The following is a 13,357-nucleotide window of genomic DNA, read 5'->3' on the forward strand; positions in this document are numbered from 1 at the left end:
TTTCTCTGTTCTGTCTGAAAGTGTAATCTAATCGCAGTTCTCGTCCTGCCTCTCTCACTTCCTCCCCTTTCAGAGAGAGCCGAGGTCAAAGCAACCGGAACAGCTTTAATTTCAGCAGCGATGATGTCTTTGAAGAACCCGTACCAAGAAGGAGAACACTGCAGCAACGCAGCTACACCATTGACACCCCTTACGCCCCTACAGACAAACCTTCAGCGCCCTCTGTGCCATCTCTGATGGAAGAGGAACCTGTTGCGGGCACCCTGGCATCAGACCAGACCGATTTACCTACCAAACGTGATTACTCCAGCACACGTAACACGACGAACAGTGTTCAGGAAAGCCAAACAACTACCCGAAGCCTTCTGGATGATCCGGCACCAGTTATCTCCGGCAGCAACACCAGCCTGCTCAAGCCCATCAGCCCCATCAAACCCACCAGCGAGAGTAAACGCAGCACTACCAGCACCGTTCTCAACAGCTCTCAACAGTCGAAGTCAATTAACAGCACTACGCCGGTTGAGACCAACAGCAGCTCCATTAGCTTTGTGAGTAAGACCAGTTCAATGGAGACAAAGCAGCCTGGGAGCGATCGGGTTTCTGCCTTCCTCCCCAAGAGCTACCAGAGATCAGATAGCTCCAGACTCACCTCTGTAGTCACGCCCAGACCGTTCGGCACACAAGCCAACCGAGTCACCTCTCTTCCAAGAACATTTATGGTAGGTGGGACTGTTTGCTATCAGTCGTGTTCAAATGCCATTTTTTCATGAAATATTTTTTTTGCAATGCTTAAGTCATTATTAACCCTTGTGTGGTGTTCATGTTTTTGCCAGTATTTGCCACAATGGGTCTAGTGGATCCACAGTATTATTTGGTTTAAATCAGTATGTATGTAAAAATATTTTACAAATGTTTAATTTATCCCATTTACAAGCACCATTCCACTCTTTTAAATCAACTTAATGAAAGGGGTGCTTTTATGTAAAAAAAATGATGTAGTTGGAAAAAATGTATTTATTATTATAATAAATATAATAAAACAATAAAATATCATATAACATAAATAGAATGAAAAAATATTTTATAAATATAAGGGGTGTTGACAAATGTGTCCTATGGTGTGACAGCTAAAATTTAGAAAACAAACTGTTAATAATAAATTATTTTTAGATTATTCATATTTGTAATGTAAAATAGCATTTATTTTCATTGTTAGTTTTTTCTACATTTTTGCTAGGACACATGTATGGTTTATTTGTCAACTACTCATAATTGTCTAAGGTTAAAAAAAAGAAAAAAATTGAAACCAATAACAAAGCTTTCTATGACTTTTTTGCCAGATTGTCTCCCTAAATTATTATGCGTACCGTAATACTGAAAAAGTCAGCAGGTTGCATCTTCCTCAATTTCTTTTGCTTTCAAAAGACAGTGCAGCAGATCTCAAATTGTCAATAGCAGATGTGAAGAATTGTTGAAAAATTAATATTCGCAATTAAAATTATTTTTCCAGGTGGAGGACTCTCATAAGCGCATGAATGGAGAGAAAGACAGCCTCAAGAAACCTGCAGTTCCCAGCCGATATGCTCAGTTTGCTACAGAGGATGAAAATCTCTCCCAGGGCAGCCCTGTGCAAAGCAGTAATGAAGAGGAGGAAGAGGAGAGATCAGCTGCTCAGACGCCCTCTCCTGTCCCTCCAGTCAACAGAGTAACTCCTCTCAGCCCTCCCAATGAGGTACGACAGGTGATGACTCTCCCGAGCAATAAATGCAGATTTTAACTTTTGAAAGACTTCCACTGCACCCACCAGCCATATTGACTCTGAAGAATTTGTCAAACACTTGTTGATGTCTTGCAGGGGGACTACAGTGATATGAGGATCAGTCTGAACCAGAAACCCAACAGCAGCCAGGATTTCGGCCTACAGACCAACTGGGACTCCACAGGGGTCCGTGTGCAATCCGTGGTTCCAGGTAAAAAACCTGGATTTCCAGGTTTTAAAATCTTTTTAAAAGGTTTCTGAAACATGACCTCTAAATGTGTCTCATAGGATGCTGAGAATATACTGTATGTCAGCGTGTACTGTCCAGTGTGAGTGAAGCATGAAATATAGCCTTTACGTGCAGATTCGGCGAGAGACCGCTAATAAAACGCATATGCTGCTGTATATAGGACAGAATTTTTCTAGGTTAAATGAATCTGAGCCTCTATTTATAAAAAAAACTCGCAACGCTTACTAAGTCTAAATCTCTGTTAGAACATAATTCCTGCATTCCAGTGTCCAGCCTCAGCACCTTCCCGTTGGCATCAGTCTTTATTTCTAGTACAGATCATCTTGATGAAAACATTTGTGATCCTTTTCTTCTGTATTTATGCTTTCGTGTGAGAAGGCAGTCCAGCAGAGCACTGTCAGGTGAAGGTTGGAGATGAGGTCCTTACAGTGAACGGGCACAGGGTGGCAGACATGAGCTATAATGAGTGGAAGAACAGTATGGATGAGGCTCTGAAGCAGGGTGCTTTGCTCATGGATGTCCGCAGACAAGGCAGGAATTGTAAGTCCAATGATCAGTGTATGGCCCTCTTTCTATAGCAGTGTGACATTACTGCAACTTACACCCCACAGTACTTGAGTACATTAAAAACTTACCAAAATACAATAACCAAATTTGAACCAAGCAAAAAAAAAAACTAAGAAAGAACAGCTTTCACATTGTATTTATATTTTCCAAATCATATAAGCAACATTGGGGAGCATTGATTACTTTTTGAAGCAAAAGGACCTTTGGACAATGGACCTTTAAACTTATGTGTCTGTTTATTTAACCAGACACATAAGTTAAAGGTCCATTGCGTAATTTTTTGGAGGATCTACGTATTTACAGAAATGCAATGTAATATACATAACTATGTCTTCAGAGGTGTTTAAAGACCTAAGACCTTTCACAATGAAGCATTATGTTTATATTATCTTAGAATTACCTATTTCTATACATATACCCCGGGTCCCCTTACATGGAGTTCGCCATGTTGTTTCTACAGTAGCCCTAAACGGACAAACAGCTCTAAAGAGCGCATTTCGTAAATATGTTATCTCCTTCGGCAAAGAAGCGAAAACATGTTGACATTTTTGTCCTGTGTCAGCCACCATAGTGCTTTGAAAGGGAGCGGTGGAGTGAGCCATTGGTTGCAATTCGCAACCTCACCGCTAGACGCCGCTAAATTTCATACACTGACTTCATTTAATTTGAAAGGGCCCTTTAAAGCAGTCCTATAGTTAAAATGTTAATATCTTTTATATCTTAATATCTAATGTGCTCATAGTGTTTGACTTCTGTCTGTCAGTGATTCTGGGTGCTGAATTTCTTAATCCCACTTTTTAATTTCCATGTTAACATCTATCTTTTCCTCGCTTTTTAGCCACATCTAGTGCGCCTTTACTTTTCTGTGTGGTTCTTTATAGAATAGCGATGCCATATTTTCAGTGGTTTTATACAGGCCTATAATGTGTTGGTAAACTTGGTGTGTGGATCTCATTCTGCTGACTGCATGGCAGGGGAAGGTGGTCTGTCTGTCATCCCCACTAAAAATTAGAAGTATTTTGTTGTAATTAGTAATTAGTATTTTGTTGCTAATTGTGTTTTTTAAACAAATTATTTTGTTGATGTGGCACAATCAGCATGGGGCAGAGACCAGCCTTCCCTTCCATTTAAAAGCCATAAGACCATCAATCTGACCAGTCTGGATCCTTTAGGTTCTTCTGAGAAACGTCTCAGTGCCAACTTGGATTTCACATCCCACCAAAAAGACACCATTGTGAAAACTGTGAACGTCAGCTCTCAGTCTGCCAATGTAAGCAAACAATAATAATTCATTCGATTATGATGCTTATACTTTATAAATTGTTTTTTATTATATTTTGATATATTTTAACGGTTCTGTCTGTGTGCTTCTTTTAGAATTATGGTTCAAATGGGATGAATGGAGGTTTCAGTGAGGACTCTGAAACGGTGAATAATAAAGGTGAATTATTTTTACCTGTGCTGTTGTTTTGTGTCAGGTTTTATATGCTTGTTTTATGAAACGCATGTTGTGCAGATAATTTGTGAAAAGCATTTGTGAATTTGTGAGATTGAAAATGTTGAATAGCTTGACAAGAGTGTCTGTTTTTGATTAACTTTCAACAAGAGTCAAAGTCAAAAGAGAGATAAGATATGCATTCCCATAATTAAAATGCCTTAGCCTACATTTCTACAAGAAAGCATTGCGATAAGGCTAAATTGCAAAATCTAGTTCCCCATTGCTGAGCCTTTTTTAAAAATTCAACTTTTAACTTTTTTATCTCCCATGTAGAATCCATTTCTTTGAAAAACTTAAAAAGGAGATCAGAGTTTTTTGAACAAGGTAACAGAACAGCATCAGTTGTGTACTGGTGCTTTCAGGCTTTGTGTTTCTGGGGCTGGGTACTGCTAGATCTTCATCTCGCCATCCTCCTTCTCTCTCCCAGGAGCCCCTCATAACCTCTATGCTCTTCCCTCAGGCTCGGCAGGGCTGTCAGTCAGTTCTCTGGTCTACCTCTGTGGTAAAGGGGGGTTGAGTTTGCAGTGTCCACTTTCATCTCAGGCTCTGACATGCTGTCTACAGTTGCCTTGAGTAACACTAACATTTTGATACTGATTCAATGATCCAACTCAACTCCAGTATACAATTGTATCACGAGCTCCGCATTCTTGAGTCTTTTTGGTGGTCGATTCTCATTTGCATAAAGTTAACATCAGATTATGCTCATTGATATAGCGGAATCAGTAGTTGCTGTTGCATCCGAGCTCCAGCTCTCCAATAAAATAGTTAAATTCTGCTAAAATCCACAGATCATTGCCTGAACGTATGATATATAAGGCACACAAAATGTTAAACATTTCAGAAGTTTCAAATGTCATCATATGATGAATTCTGCAGGATTTCCAGGTAACATGTATGTCATGTTTTCCTAACTGTCCACCTGGAAAGAAAGCCGAATTGTGATTGATTGCTTTACATGTCAGTCAGAAGCCCTCTTGGGCGATCCTTGACCACTGAAAGCTAAAGTCTGAAGGTCTGATTATGCAAGATTTCTATTAATCAGACTTCTTTAATAGGGATGCTCCGAGGCCTCTGTAAGACAGCATGTCAGGAACAATACCAACATACAAAGCACTCAAAGACAAACATAGGGAACTACATCAGAGTCATATGAAGTTCATATCTTGCTGATTTTATATCTTGTCCACACAGAGTTTTATGTAAATGAAAACTGAATTACAGATTCGGAGCATGTAAAGCTTCAGATAAGACAGGAAAATCTATCACGCTGTTGTGTGGTGTGTTGGTATTATGTTCTGAATGTGACTACTGCATGAGCTGGCCATGGATGTGGTTTGGTTTTACTAATATCCAGTGCTTCTGCATGTGGCATCATATTGTATTTGGGGACTGCATGGTGAAAGATGTTTATCTATGGGATGTGTTTTTGCATTATTTGGTTTGTTTGTTTATCCAGGTCTTTGCATGTGTTTGTTTGTCCAAGTCACTGCACGAGTCCACAATTTAACAATTTATCATTTATTTATAACATTTTGAGGTTGTGAGTTTCTTATTTGATCAGATTTCATATTAGCTGTATGAAATGCTGTTCATGCAGTTAGGCTAAGATTATGCAAACATTTATTTTGAAATCTACACTTTTTCAAATGCATCTAATGAAAAACATCTAATTTTCCATTATTTTACAGGTGGTTCTGAAACAGCGACATCAAATGTAAGTTGAGCTTCTCCTAACACAGTAACAGTTCATGGGTTTTTGTAAAGGATTCGATTTTAAAAATGAAGCAGACAACTATTTCACAAAAGTTCATTTTAGAAAGGTTTACCCCATGTCCCAAGGGGAGGATTTTTGTGTCTCAGTCATTTTACTATGTAAGCTTTTCAATTACCCGCTTATTTAGTTACAAAAATGTAGCTGTAATTGAACCATTGTTGCATGTGAAAGCATGTGTTTTCTTTTAAAAAGTCATAAGAAAGGATTAGATGTGATCAAGCAAAGATCTTTTCAAGGAGTTCTGAAATATTATGTGTGTTACTGTAATGGTTGAATTAATTCTGTCTGTCTGTAGCTTCCCATGCCTTCCATCACTACGTCCTCCACCCGCTGGTCCTTGGACCCAGAGGATGAGCGCAGACGACAGGAGAAGTGGCAGAAAGAACAGGAGCGCTTGCTGCAGGTAAATATTTTACATACTCATGAATTGCACTGGACATCTAAAGCAATGACATTAATATTAAAGTTCTATACTTTAATTGTGTAAAAGAAACATGCAGAAAGTAGCAATTGTTTACCTTGCAGGAAAAATACAAAAAAGACCAAGAAAAGCTTGAGGAGGAGTGGAAAAAGGCCCAGAAAGACTTTACGTCAAACTCCAAAAACGAGAAGGTTTGCAGAATATTACTATTGTTGTATGTTATGTAGTGTTGAGCAATATATGGAATATATCAAGATAATTGTGCGGAAGATATAGAATTAAAGAACATAGTGAATATCGATTATTGTTGAAAATTAAGATGAATGTGCCAAACTTGGGTAACACAACACATAATGTGTCATTATTAAAATGGTGACAGGTGTGGAAAGACAAATTAGTCTGTAATATAGAGATGGTTTGATACCAGACACCAATCATTTGAATGTCCATTTTGTTGTGTAGTATGAAACTGAAGTGCAAGAGGCCTCCAGACTGGCCCAGGAGGAAGAGAGGAAGAGAAGAGATCAGGAGAGGCAGCATTTAGAGGAAGAGAGAAGGAAAAGAGAAGAACAACAGCGCCTTGAGCAAGAGAGAAAGAAGAGAGAAGAGGAAGTGCGCCTCCGTCAGGAAGCAGAGAGGAAAAGAAGAGAAGCGGAGAGGAGGCAGCAGGAGGAGCAAGAGTGAGATTCATCTTTGAAAACATTATTGTCATTTTTAACCCTCTTGCTTTGCCTCATCTGTGTGGCGAGCTCATTTATAAAACTGCATGATATAGCATTGAATAGCATGCTTTATGTAACCCAAACTAACGATGTTTGATGGTGTATTTATTTGTGCTTTAATAACCACGCTAATTGTTTTCATTAATGTCATTCTGTCGTGAATGAATCATCTGCTTACCTGTGCTGCTTTGGCCACAGTAAGGTGGACACCTTTGGCTATACCAATGCTTACCGTGAATTATCCTACTCGCACAGGTAAATAGAACTCCTCCGTTTGCACTGCCATGTAATTTAAACAAAGCTGTAGGCCAACAAAACGAAAGCACCTAGATACGATCTTTTATCTGTATATCTTACTTTATTTATTTGTTTTGTTTTGCAGGTCTTTGTCCAAATCTACTCCAGAGCTTGATGAGGCAAAACCAGATATTAAAGGTTAGTCATGGTATATCTTTTGCATCCAAAGCCTCAAGTTTCTATTGTTTGTTTGAGCGTTGTGAACCGCTGAGGAACGACTATGTAAGCGATCATGTAAGATTCCTCAAGTGCACGTTGTCAGTGCTGTAGAGTCTGGGACTCTGTGCAGGTGTGTATAGCAGGCACAGGGGTCTGGCATCATGGCTGCTGGAGGAGGAATTGAGACGTAAGAAAAACCGTCAGCTGACAGCAAGTGAGCTAGAGCTCGAGAGAAGGAACATCGTAAATGCCATGAAATACAGAAACCCGGAGAGAGGTGGGCGCGGCTTGGAACCACGGCAATCAATGAGCCCAACCAATCAACTCGGCTTGATTTACATAAATTTGTCATGTCAGCAAAATCAGATGAAATCGAGTCTGTGTCCTGTCCCTGTGATCAGAATAATAACACATATCAATCTAATATACATATTAGATCTGATTTTCAGAAATCAGTTGCTTGAAGTGAAATTATGGGATGTTTGTACATCAACCCCAATTTATAATTTCTACCTTTTTATTAATAACTCACTGTTTTCGTCGTTGGTCCCAAAAGCTGGCAGTCTCAGCGAGGTCGGGAAGGACTATAAGAAAGAGCCCCAGTCTTATGCTGAGGTGGAAAGGCAACAGATCATACAGGAGATGAAGAAGAAGACTCCCCTGAACACAGACAGCAGCTGGATTCGCCAACAGAGCCTTTCTAGCAACACCGCTAAACAACCCGCCAATCTGCCAATGAGGAGGTCAGTGTGACAACCATTCTTAATTGGGAACACAACAATATGTAAACAATGGCAGATAAGGGGTTACATCCATTTTGTTGTGCCTTCATCCTTTTAAGTTGCAAGCTTTAAAGGGACAGTTCACCCAAAAATGACAATTCTGTTATCATTTACTCACCCTCTTGTCATTTCAAACCTGTATGAAGATTTTTTGAAGAATGGATAACGGCGGTACCCATTTACTTGCATTAGTGAATGGGTACCGCCATCGTCTGGTTACCAACATTCTACAGAACACAATATCTTCTTTTGCGTTCTGCAGAAGAAAGAAAGTCATGCAAGTTTGAAATGACAAGAGGGTGAGTAAATGACAGAATTTTCATTTTTGGGTGAACTATCCCTAACTAACACTAAAAAACCCACTTTTTTTGCAGGGGCGAGTCTCTTGACAATCTCGATGTGCCTTGTTCTTCCTGGAGATCATCGTGGGCACCTGGTAGCACTTCGTCCATACCAGACTACAGCCGGCCTTACTCAGCTCTCTCTAGTTCTTCGTCAAATCATAGTGGACGCCCGGGATCTGCCGCTTTTCAGACATCTCAGTCCATGAGCTCCTTCAGACAATCCTGGTCTCCATCTACACCCCCTACAGCTACTTCACCAGATCCAGAGTCTAAAGCTCCACTACGAAATAAGTAATCCTCACTCATTTGTTTTTTAAACAAACTACATTCTTCCATATCGTAGCCATGTGTCTCCCATATTTGTGTAGTCTACAAGATTTTATGTTTGCATTCCACATGGGCCACGATCATGTTTTCTGTAATCCAGGTCAGTGAGCGGCAGAAAAATCTGTTCGTTCTGTAATACACCACTGGGCAAAGGAGCAGCCATGATCATCGAGTCCCTGGGGCTCTGTTTTCATTTGACTTGTTTTAAGGTGAGAATTCAGAGATCTGCAGAGGTCAGGTCCTGTCTGGCTTCATCTGTGACTAACTCAAACTCTCCTGCCTGCTTTTGAATTTAGTATAATCATTGCACTTATAAACCCCAAAAATATGTTTAACCCTTTACTGTGTTTACTGACACCCAACACTATGACTTCAGAGAACAAACCATGGATAGCAAACTTGAATTTGTTCCACTGTCTCTATCTTCAAAGCAGTATGTGGCTCAATTAGAGCTCATCTGTTTCTCGCACAGCCCTCTCATCCTCCAAATGTCAATCATTTCAGCTCATCCTTTCACTTAGACTGCATTGTCCTCCAGCTAATCTTTTCTTTGGGTTTTTTGGGGTTCTTTTGGCTGTTGGCTATTACTTCAATTTCCTTCGCTCGCGCTACAAGTTGCCCTCTCTCTCTTTTTGTGAAGGTGAGTGGATCCACTTCTCAGACGGTTCTGTTTTTAACCATTCCTTCATCTTTTGTTTTAGTGCATTGGCTGCAAGTCTGAATTGGGGGGCTCAGAAGCCGGAGCCGAGGTCAGAATACGAAACCAACAACTCTATTGTAACACCTGCTACATGCGACTCAAAAGTAGGTCAAACATCTCTGCAGTATATACTGTTCTGTTATACTGTTCATCAGCGGTCACTGATTTTTAATGATGATACATTTTTCTTCTCTCTAGCTGGGCAGCCCACCGCCATGTGACCACACTGTATTGCATCAGATTGAGGAGGAACCAATCACAGATCAGGAACTGTGAACACAACAACTCGGAGGAGAAGTGATGAACATTGGGTGATTTAGCCAACCATGATTATTCAATGAGCTTCTATTCTTCCTTTTGTACTGAGTGGATGCAATTCCTAAGCTTAAGTTTATGCAAAAGTATTAGCAATGGTTTGTACAACTGGGATGTGCATGAACCTGAAAATTAACCTCAAACTACAGTATGCATTTAAAAAGATCATTCATACACTGTCTTTTTCAATTCTGATAGATTTGACTTATCTGATATCTGTATGGTCCTAGAAATGTTTATAGTGAAATAATAGACGTATACTATTTTATTGTCATTGCTTATGTAGATTTCCCCTGCAGTCTTGGCTATGTAAGGATTTGCTGAGTAAAATATTCTCTCATTTCACTTATCATTTGTGTGCCTTTTTGTGTTCTGATTGTGGGAAAGATGATTAAGGAGAAACCATTAAGAATTCATGTAAAAGTGGCATGGTTAGTAGGCAGCACTTATGAGTTATATTCTTTCATGGGAAGCATCTATTCTGTGTGTCTGAGCAAGTCCCTTAGAGGGAAAAGCAAAATATTCAGCAATAATTGTAAACAAATAAAAGCCAAAACATAATGTCTTTGTGGTTGTGATTTACTTGACTAATCATTCTTGTTTTATTCCCTAATTTACAAAAAGAATGATCTCACCACTGCTCATCCTTTTTACTGTTAATAGCTTAATTTCGGTGAAATGAGACTTTCATCCAGTGCTTTTATTTTGCAGTTTGTGCTTAAGTAATGGTGTTAAATCTGCTCCACGCAGACATCTGTTGGGTTTCTCATGTGGTTGTCAGAGTAAATTGGATTTACCAGTGGGCATTATGATGACGGTATTGTTCAGATTCAAATAGCTATAGATAGACATCTCTGAGCTATTGAAGGAGAGAAATCCTACAATTCATGAAACTGGAGCACAATTTACTTTTAATGGAGAACATCGGTTGTTGATAATCACATTTCAATGCAGCACTGCAACGTGAGGAATAGCAAAGCTATAAAGAAACAGGTCAATCCTTAAAACGGTTTAGACCTATCACATTCATTTCTGTCACGCATTTAATTTGTCTATTTTCCCAGTATCAGTATCCACCTTATTTTTGAACACGGAAGTAAACGATGTGACGTAGGCCTACTTCCTTTTTGTGTTAAGACTTCCATTTTATTAGCCGGCCGGTGGAAAACAATGGAAGTGTGTCGCCGCGGGAGCACGCTCAAAAGCTTTTAAAACAACTCTGATGAATATGTTTTCACACCCGCGATGTATTACACAGTGGGAGGATGAAGTGGATTTATTCAATTATTTCATATTTTCTCTCGGAGTTGACGGGTCTTTGATGCGCAACCATAAAAGCACAGACGTAACGTTACATGCACGGTGGGAAAGTCAGTCGAAATTTGTACATGACAGACCACGAATTTCTGTTTTTAAAAGCAGAGTTGAATACCAGTCAAAGTGGAGCAAACATTACTGAATCCTTACAAATTATAACGGAAGAATGGAGACGGCAGCATCCATCACAACTTTCTAAAAACAATTAAAAACATACTAATCAATAACTGTATATTTTTATGTAATTATGTATTGTGTATAAATAAAGACAATATTTTATGTTGTTCATTCTCTCCCTTGCTTGCTTCAGCTTTAATCCTACTAATATGGCCTGGTAAAGGCTAGCAGTAGCCTACTGTTTAACGTGTTGACAATGTCAAATGTGCTTTGGATGAAAGCGTCTGCCAAATTAATGAAAATGACAGGGCAAGTCCTACCTGTTACTGATAGTCATGCAGCTGTGATCCTCTGGCATGTAGGTTTGCTTTAGCCTATTACGTTTTTAACTACATTTAAAAAATGCTAACAGCTCAATTTTAACTGCTGCTAATATTATAATACCATTTGCATACTGTTTTAGTTGTGTGTGAGCGATAGCTCGGGCAGCTGGAGGCATAAGAATGTCCAAGACAAAGTAAGTCCCGTTTCAAAGTAGGCTTTAATCCAAGCAGTGCAAGAATCCCAGATGAAAACAAAACAAACACGTGAAAGAAAAAAAAACTTCAAAGTAAAATAAAATAAACATATTTGCAAACCCATACCTGGAGTAAGCATTTATGAGCTGTAAATTAACATGGAGGCAATCGCCCCAACCATGCGATCAAACTATGAGTCCACACTGACTAGCATACCACTGACTAGCACACAACTGCACTCTCCACCATGCTGCATCTAGCAGCCATTTTCAACCCAAGGCCACGCCCCCTGGAATGTACCATTTAGCAGGTAAGAAAACAAATTACATGTGCACTAAATGATTGAATGAATGAATAATGAATAATGGTGGATAATGCCATACATAAACTCAAAACCTGCAAACGCTAATGCTATAGCTACTTGCCAAACATTTACACAATATACCCTTTCATTACACTCCACACAATTCACATTTAAACATACAATATTCCACATCTCCTTACAATATTACACAGGTCAGTACCGGCAAACAGACTGTGTTAATGTATATGTATGTAAATGTATGTGAGAATGAATCAGTGTGCATAGTTCATGTATAGTCACGGGACCTCTCCGTGACACATATTATTATATTATATACAAATATTGGCAAATATTTATGTCGAAGCAATACAAAAGCAGCTGTAGCTTTGGCACAGAAATGTTTTAGTTGAAAGAACAACAGTATTTTAGAAAAGTTTGACACAGCATTGAAAGTACAAAAAAAACTGAAGGTGAGGTCACAGTGGTCCGCACTTATATTCATGCATGTGAATGTAAAAGTGTGCAAACTCGAACACATGTAAATAGATTAAGTCTGCCTATCAAGTTCATCTTCAGTAAATCCTGACAGTGTTGCCTAAAAATTGAGTATATATTCATTTAATAAAATTCATCTCTTTCATCTGTGAAACACAAAAGAAGATATTTTGAGAAATTGAGTATTTTGAGTAAATTGAGAAATGAAGTTGAGATGACTTTAAGTTTAGTCTAACTGCACCTTCAGGTCCGCAGCGTCCTATAATGAAGTGCTTTGGTAGAGCTAGGTGTTTCAGGTGGGTCAGTGCACAGAGGTGAAATGAACAGGATGCAGAACACGATCGCATCAGCTGTGCTGTTGTAATCTGTAACACACCGCCGAGTCATTTGCCCATAAATGACATGCCAGAATATATAAAAAATAACTCCAACAAATCTGACGTCAACATATACACACATGCAGAAATCTCTGATAAAAATTCAGCTCGAGACAGATGTGTGTGCATGCCATCTATGAAAAAAAACCCATAAAACTGACTTCTGGCCCTAACTGATAGTTGGCTCTGTAAATGCGAATTGTTGTTTGATTGATAGCGCTGGTATGAGCATTCAGTTTGTGTAAGGTCTTTGATTCCATTATGTTAATCATTCTCACCTGTGCTGCTGTGAATGATTGCAGGGAGGTGCT

At 39.2% G+C, this 13,357-nt stretch overlaps 1 protein-coding gene across 19 annotated transcripts in view; it reads left to right on the forward strand.

Annotated features, from left to right (window-relative positions):
- Nucleotides 1–10,479, forward strand: part of lmo7a (LIM domain 7a) — a 48,874-nt gene extending 38,395 nt beyond the window's left edge. For 7 of the 19 annotated variants that reach the window (XM_057335325.1, XM_057335327.1, XM_057335330.1 and 4 more), the window contains 20 exons: nt 74–719; nt 1,511–1,741; nt 1,856–1,970; nt 2,388–2,549; nt 3,674–3,846; nt 3,954–4,017; nt 4,348–4,398; nt 4,535–4,576; nt 5,766–5,791; nt 6,147–6,254; nt 6,377–6,463; nt 6,735–6,952; nt 7,193–7,249; nt 7,377–7,429; nt 7,581–7,727; nt 8,007–8,193; nt 8,607–8,867; nt 9,004–9,112; nt 9,605–9,707; nt 9,802–10,479. In XM_057335325.1, coding sequence (XP_057191308.1) covers nt 74–719; nt 1,511–1,741; nt 1,856–1,970; nt 2,388–2,549; nt 3,674–3,846; nt 3,954–4,017; nt 4,348–4,398; nt 4,535–4,576; nt 5,766–5,791; nt 6,147–6,254; nt 6,377–6,463; nt 6,735–6,952; nt 7,193–7,249; nt 7,377–7,429; nt 7,581–7,727; nt 8,007–8,193; nt 8,607–8,867; nt 9,004–9,112; nt 9,605–9,707; nt 9,802–9,824 — 2,863 coding nt within the window. In that variant the 3' untranslated portion in view covers nt 9,825–10,479. The remainder of the gene's footprint in view (nt 1–73; nt 720–1,510; nt 1,742–1,855; nt 1,971–2,387; nt 2,550–3,673; nt 3,847–3,953; nt 4,018–4,347; nt 4,399–4,534; nt 4,577–5,765; nt 5,792–6,146; nt 6,255–6,376; nt 6,464–6,734; nt 6,953–7,192; nt 7,250–7,376; nt 7,430–7,580; nt 7,728–8,006; nt 8,194–8,606; nt 8,868–9,003; nt 9,113–9,604; nt 9,708–9,801) is intronic. The other 12 variants (XM_057335326.1, XM_057335329.1, XM_057335344.1 and 9 more) reach the window with 9 other exon arrangements.
- Nucleotides 10,480–13,357: the final 2,878 nt, after the last annotated feature.

Source organism: Triplophysa rosa, linkage group LG6 (genome assembly GCF_024868665.1).
Source record: "Triplophysa rosa linkage group LG6, Trosa_1v2, whole genome shotgun sequence".
Classification (NCBI taxonomy): domain Eukaryota; kingdom Metazoa; phylum Chordata; class Actinopteri; order Cypriniformes; family Nemacheilidae; genus Triplophysa; species Triplophysa rosa.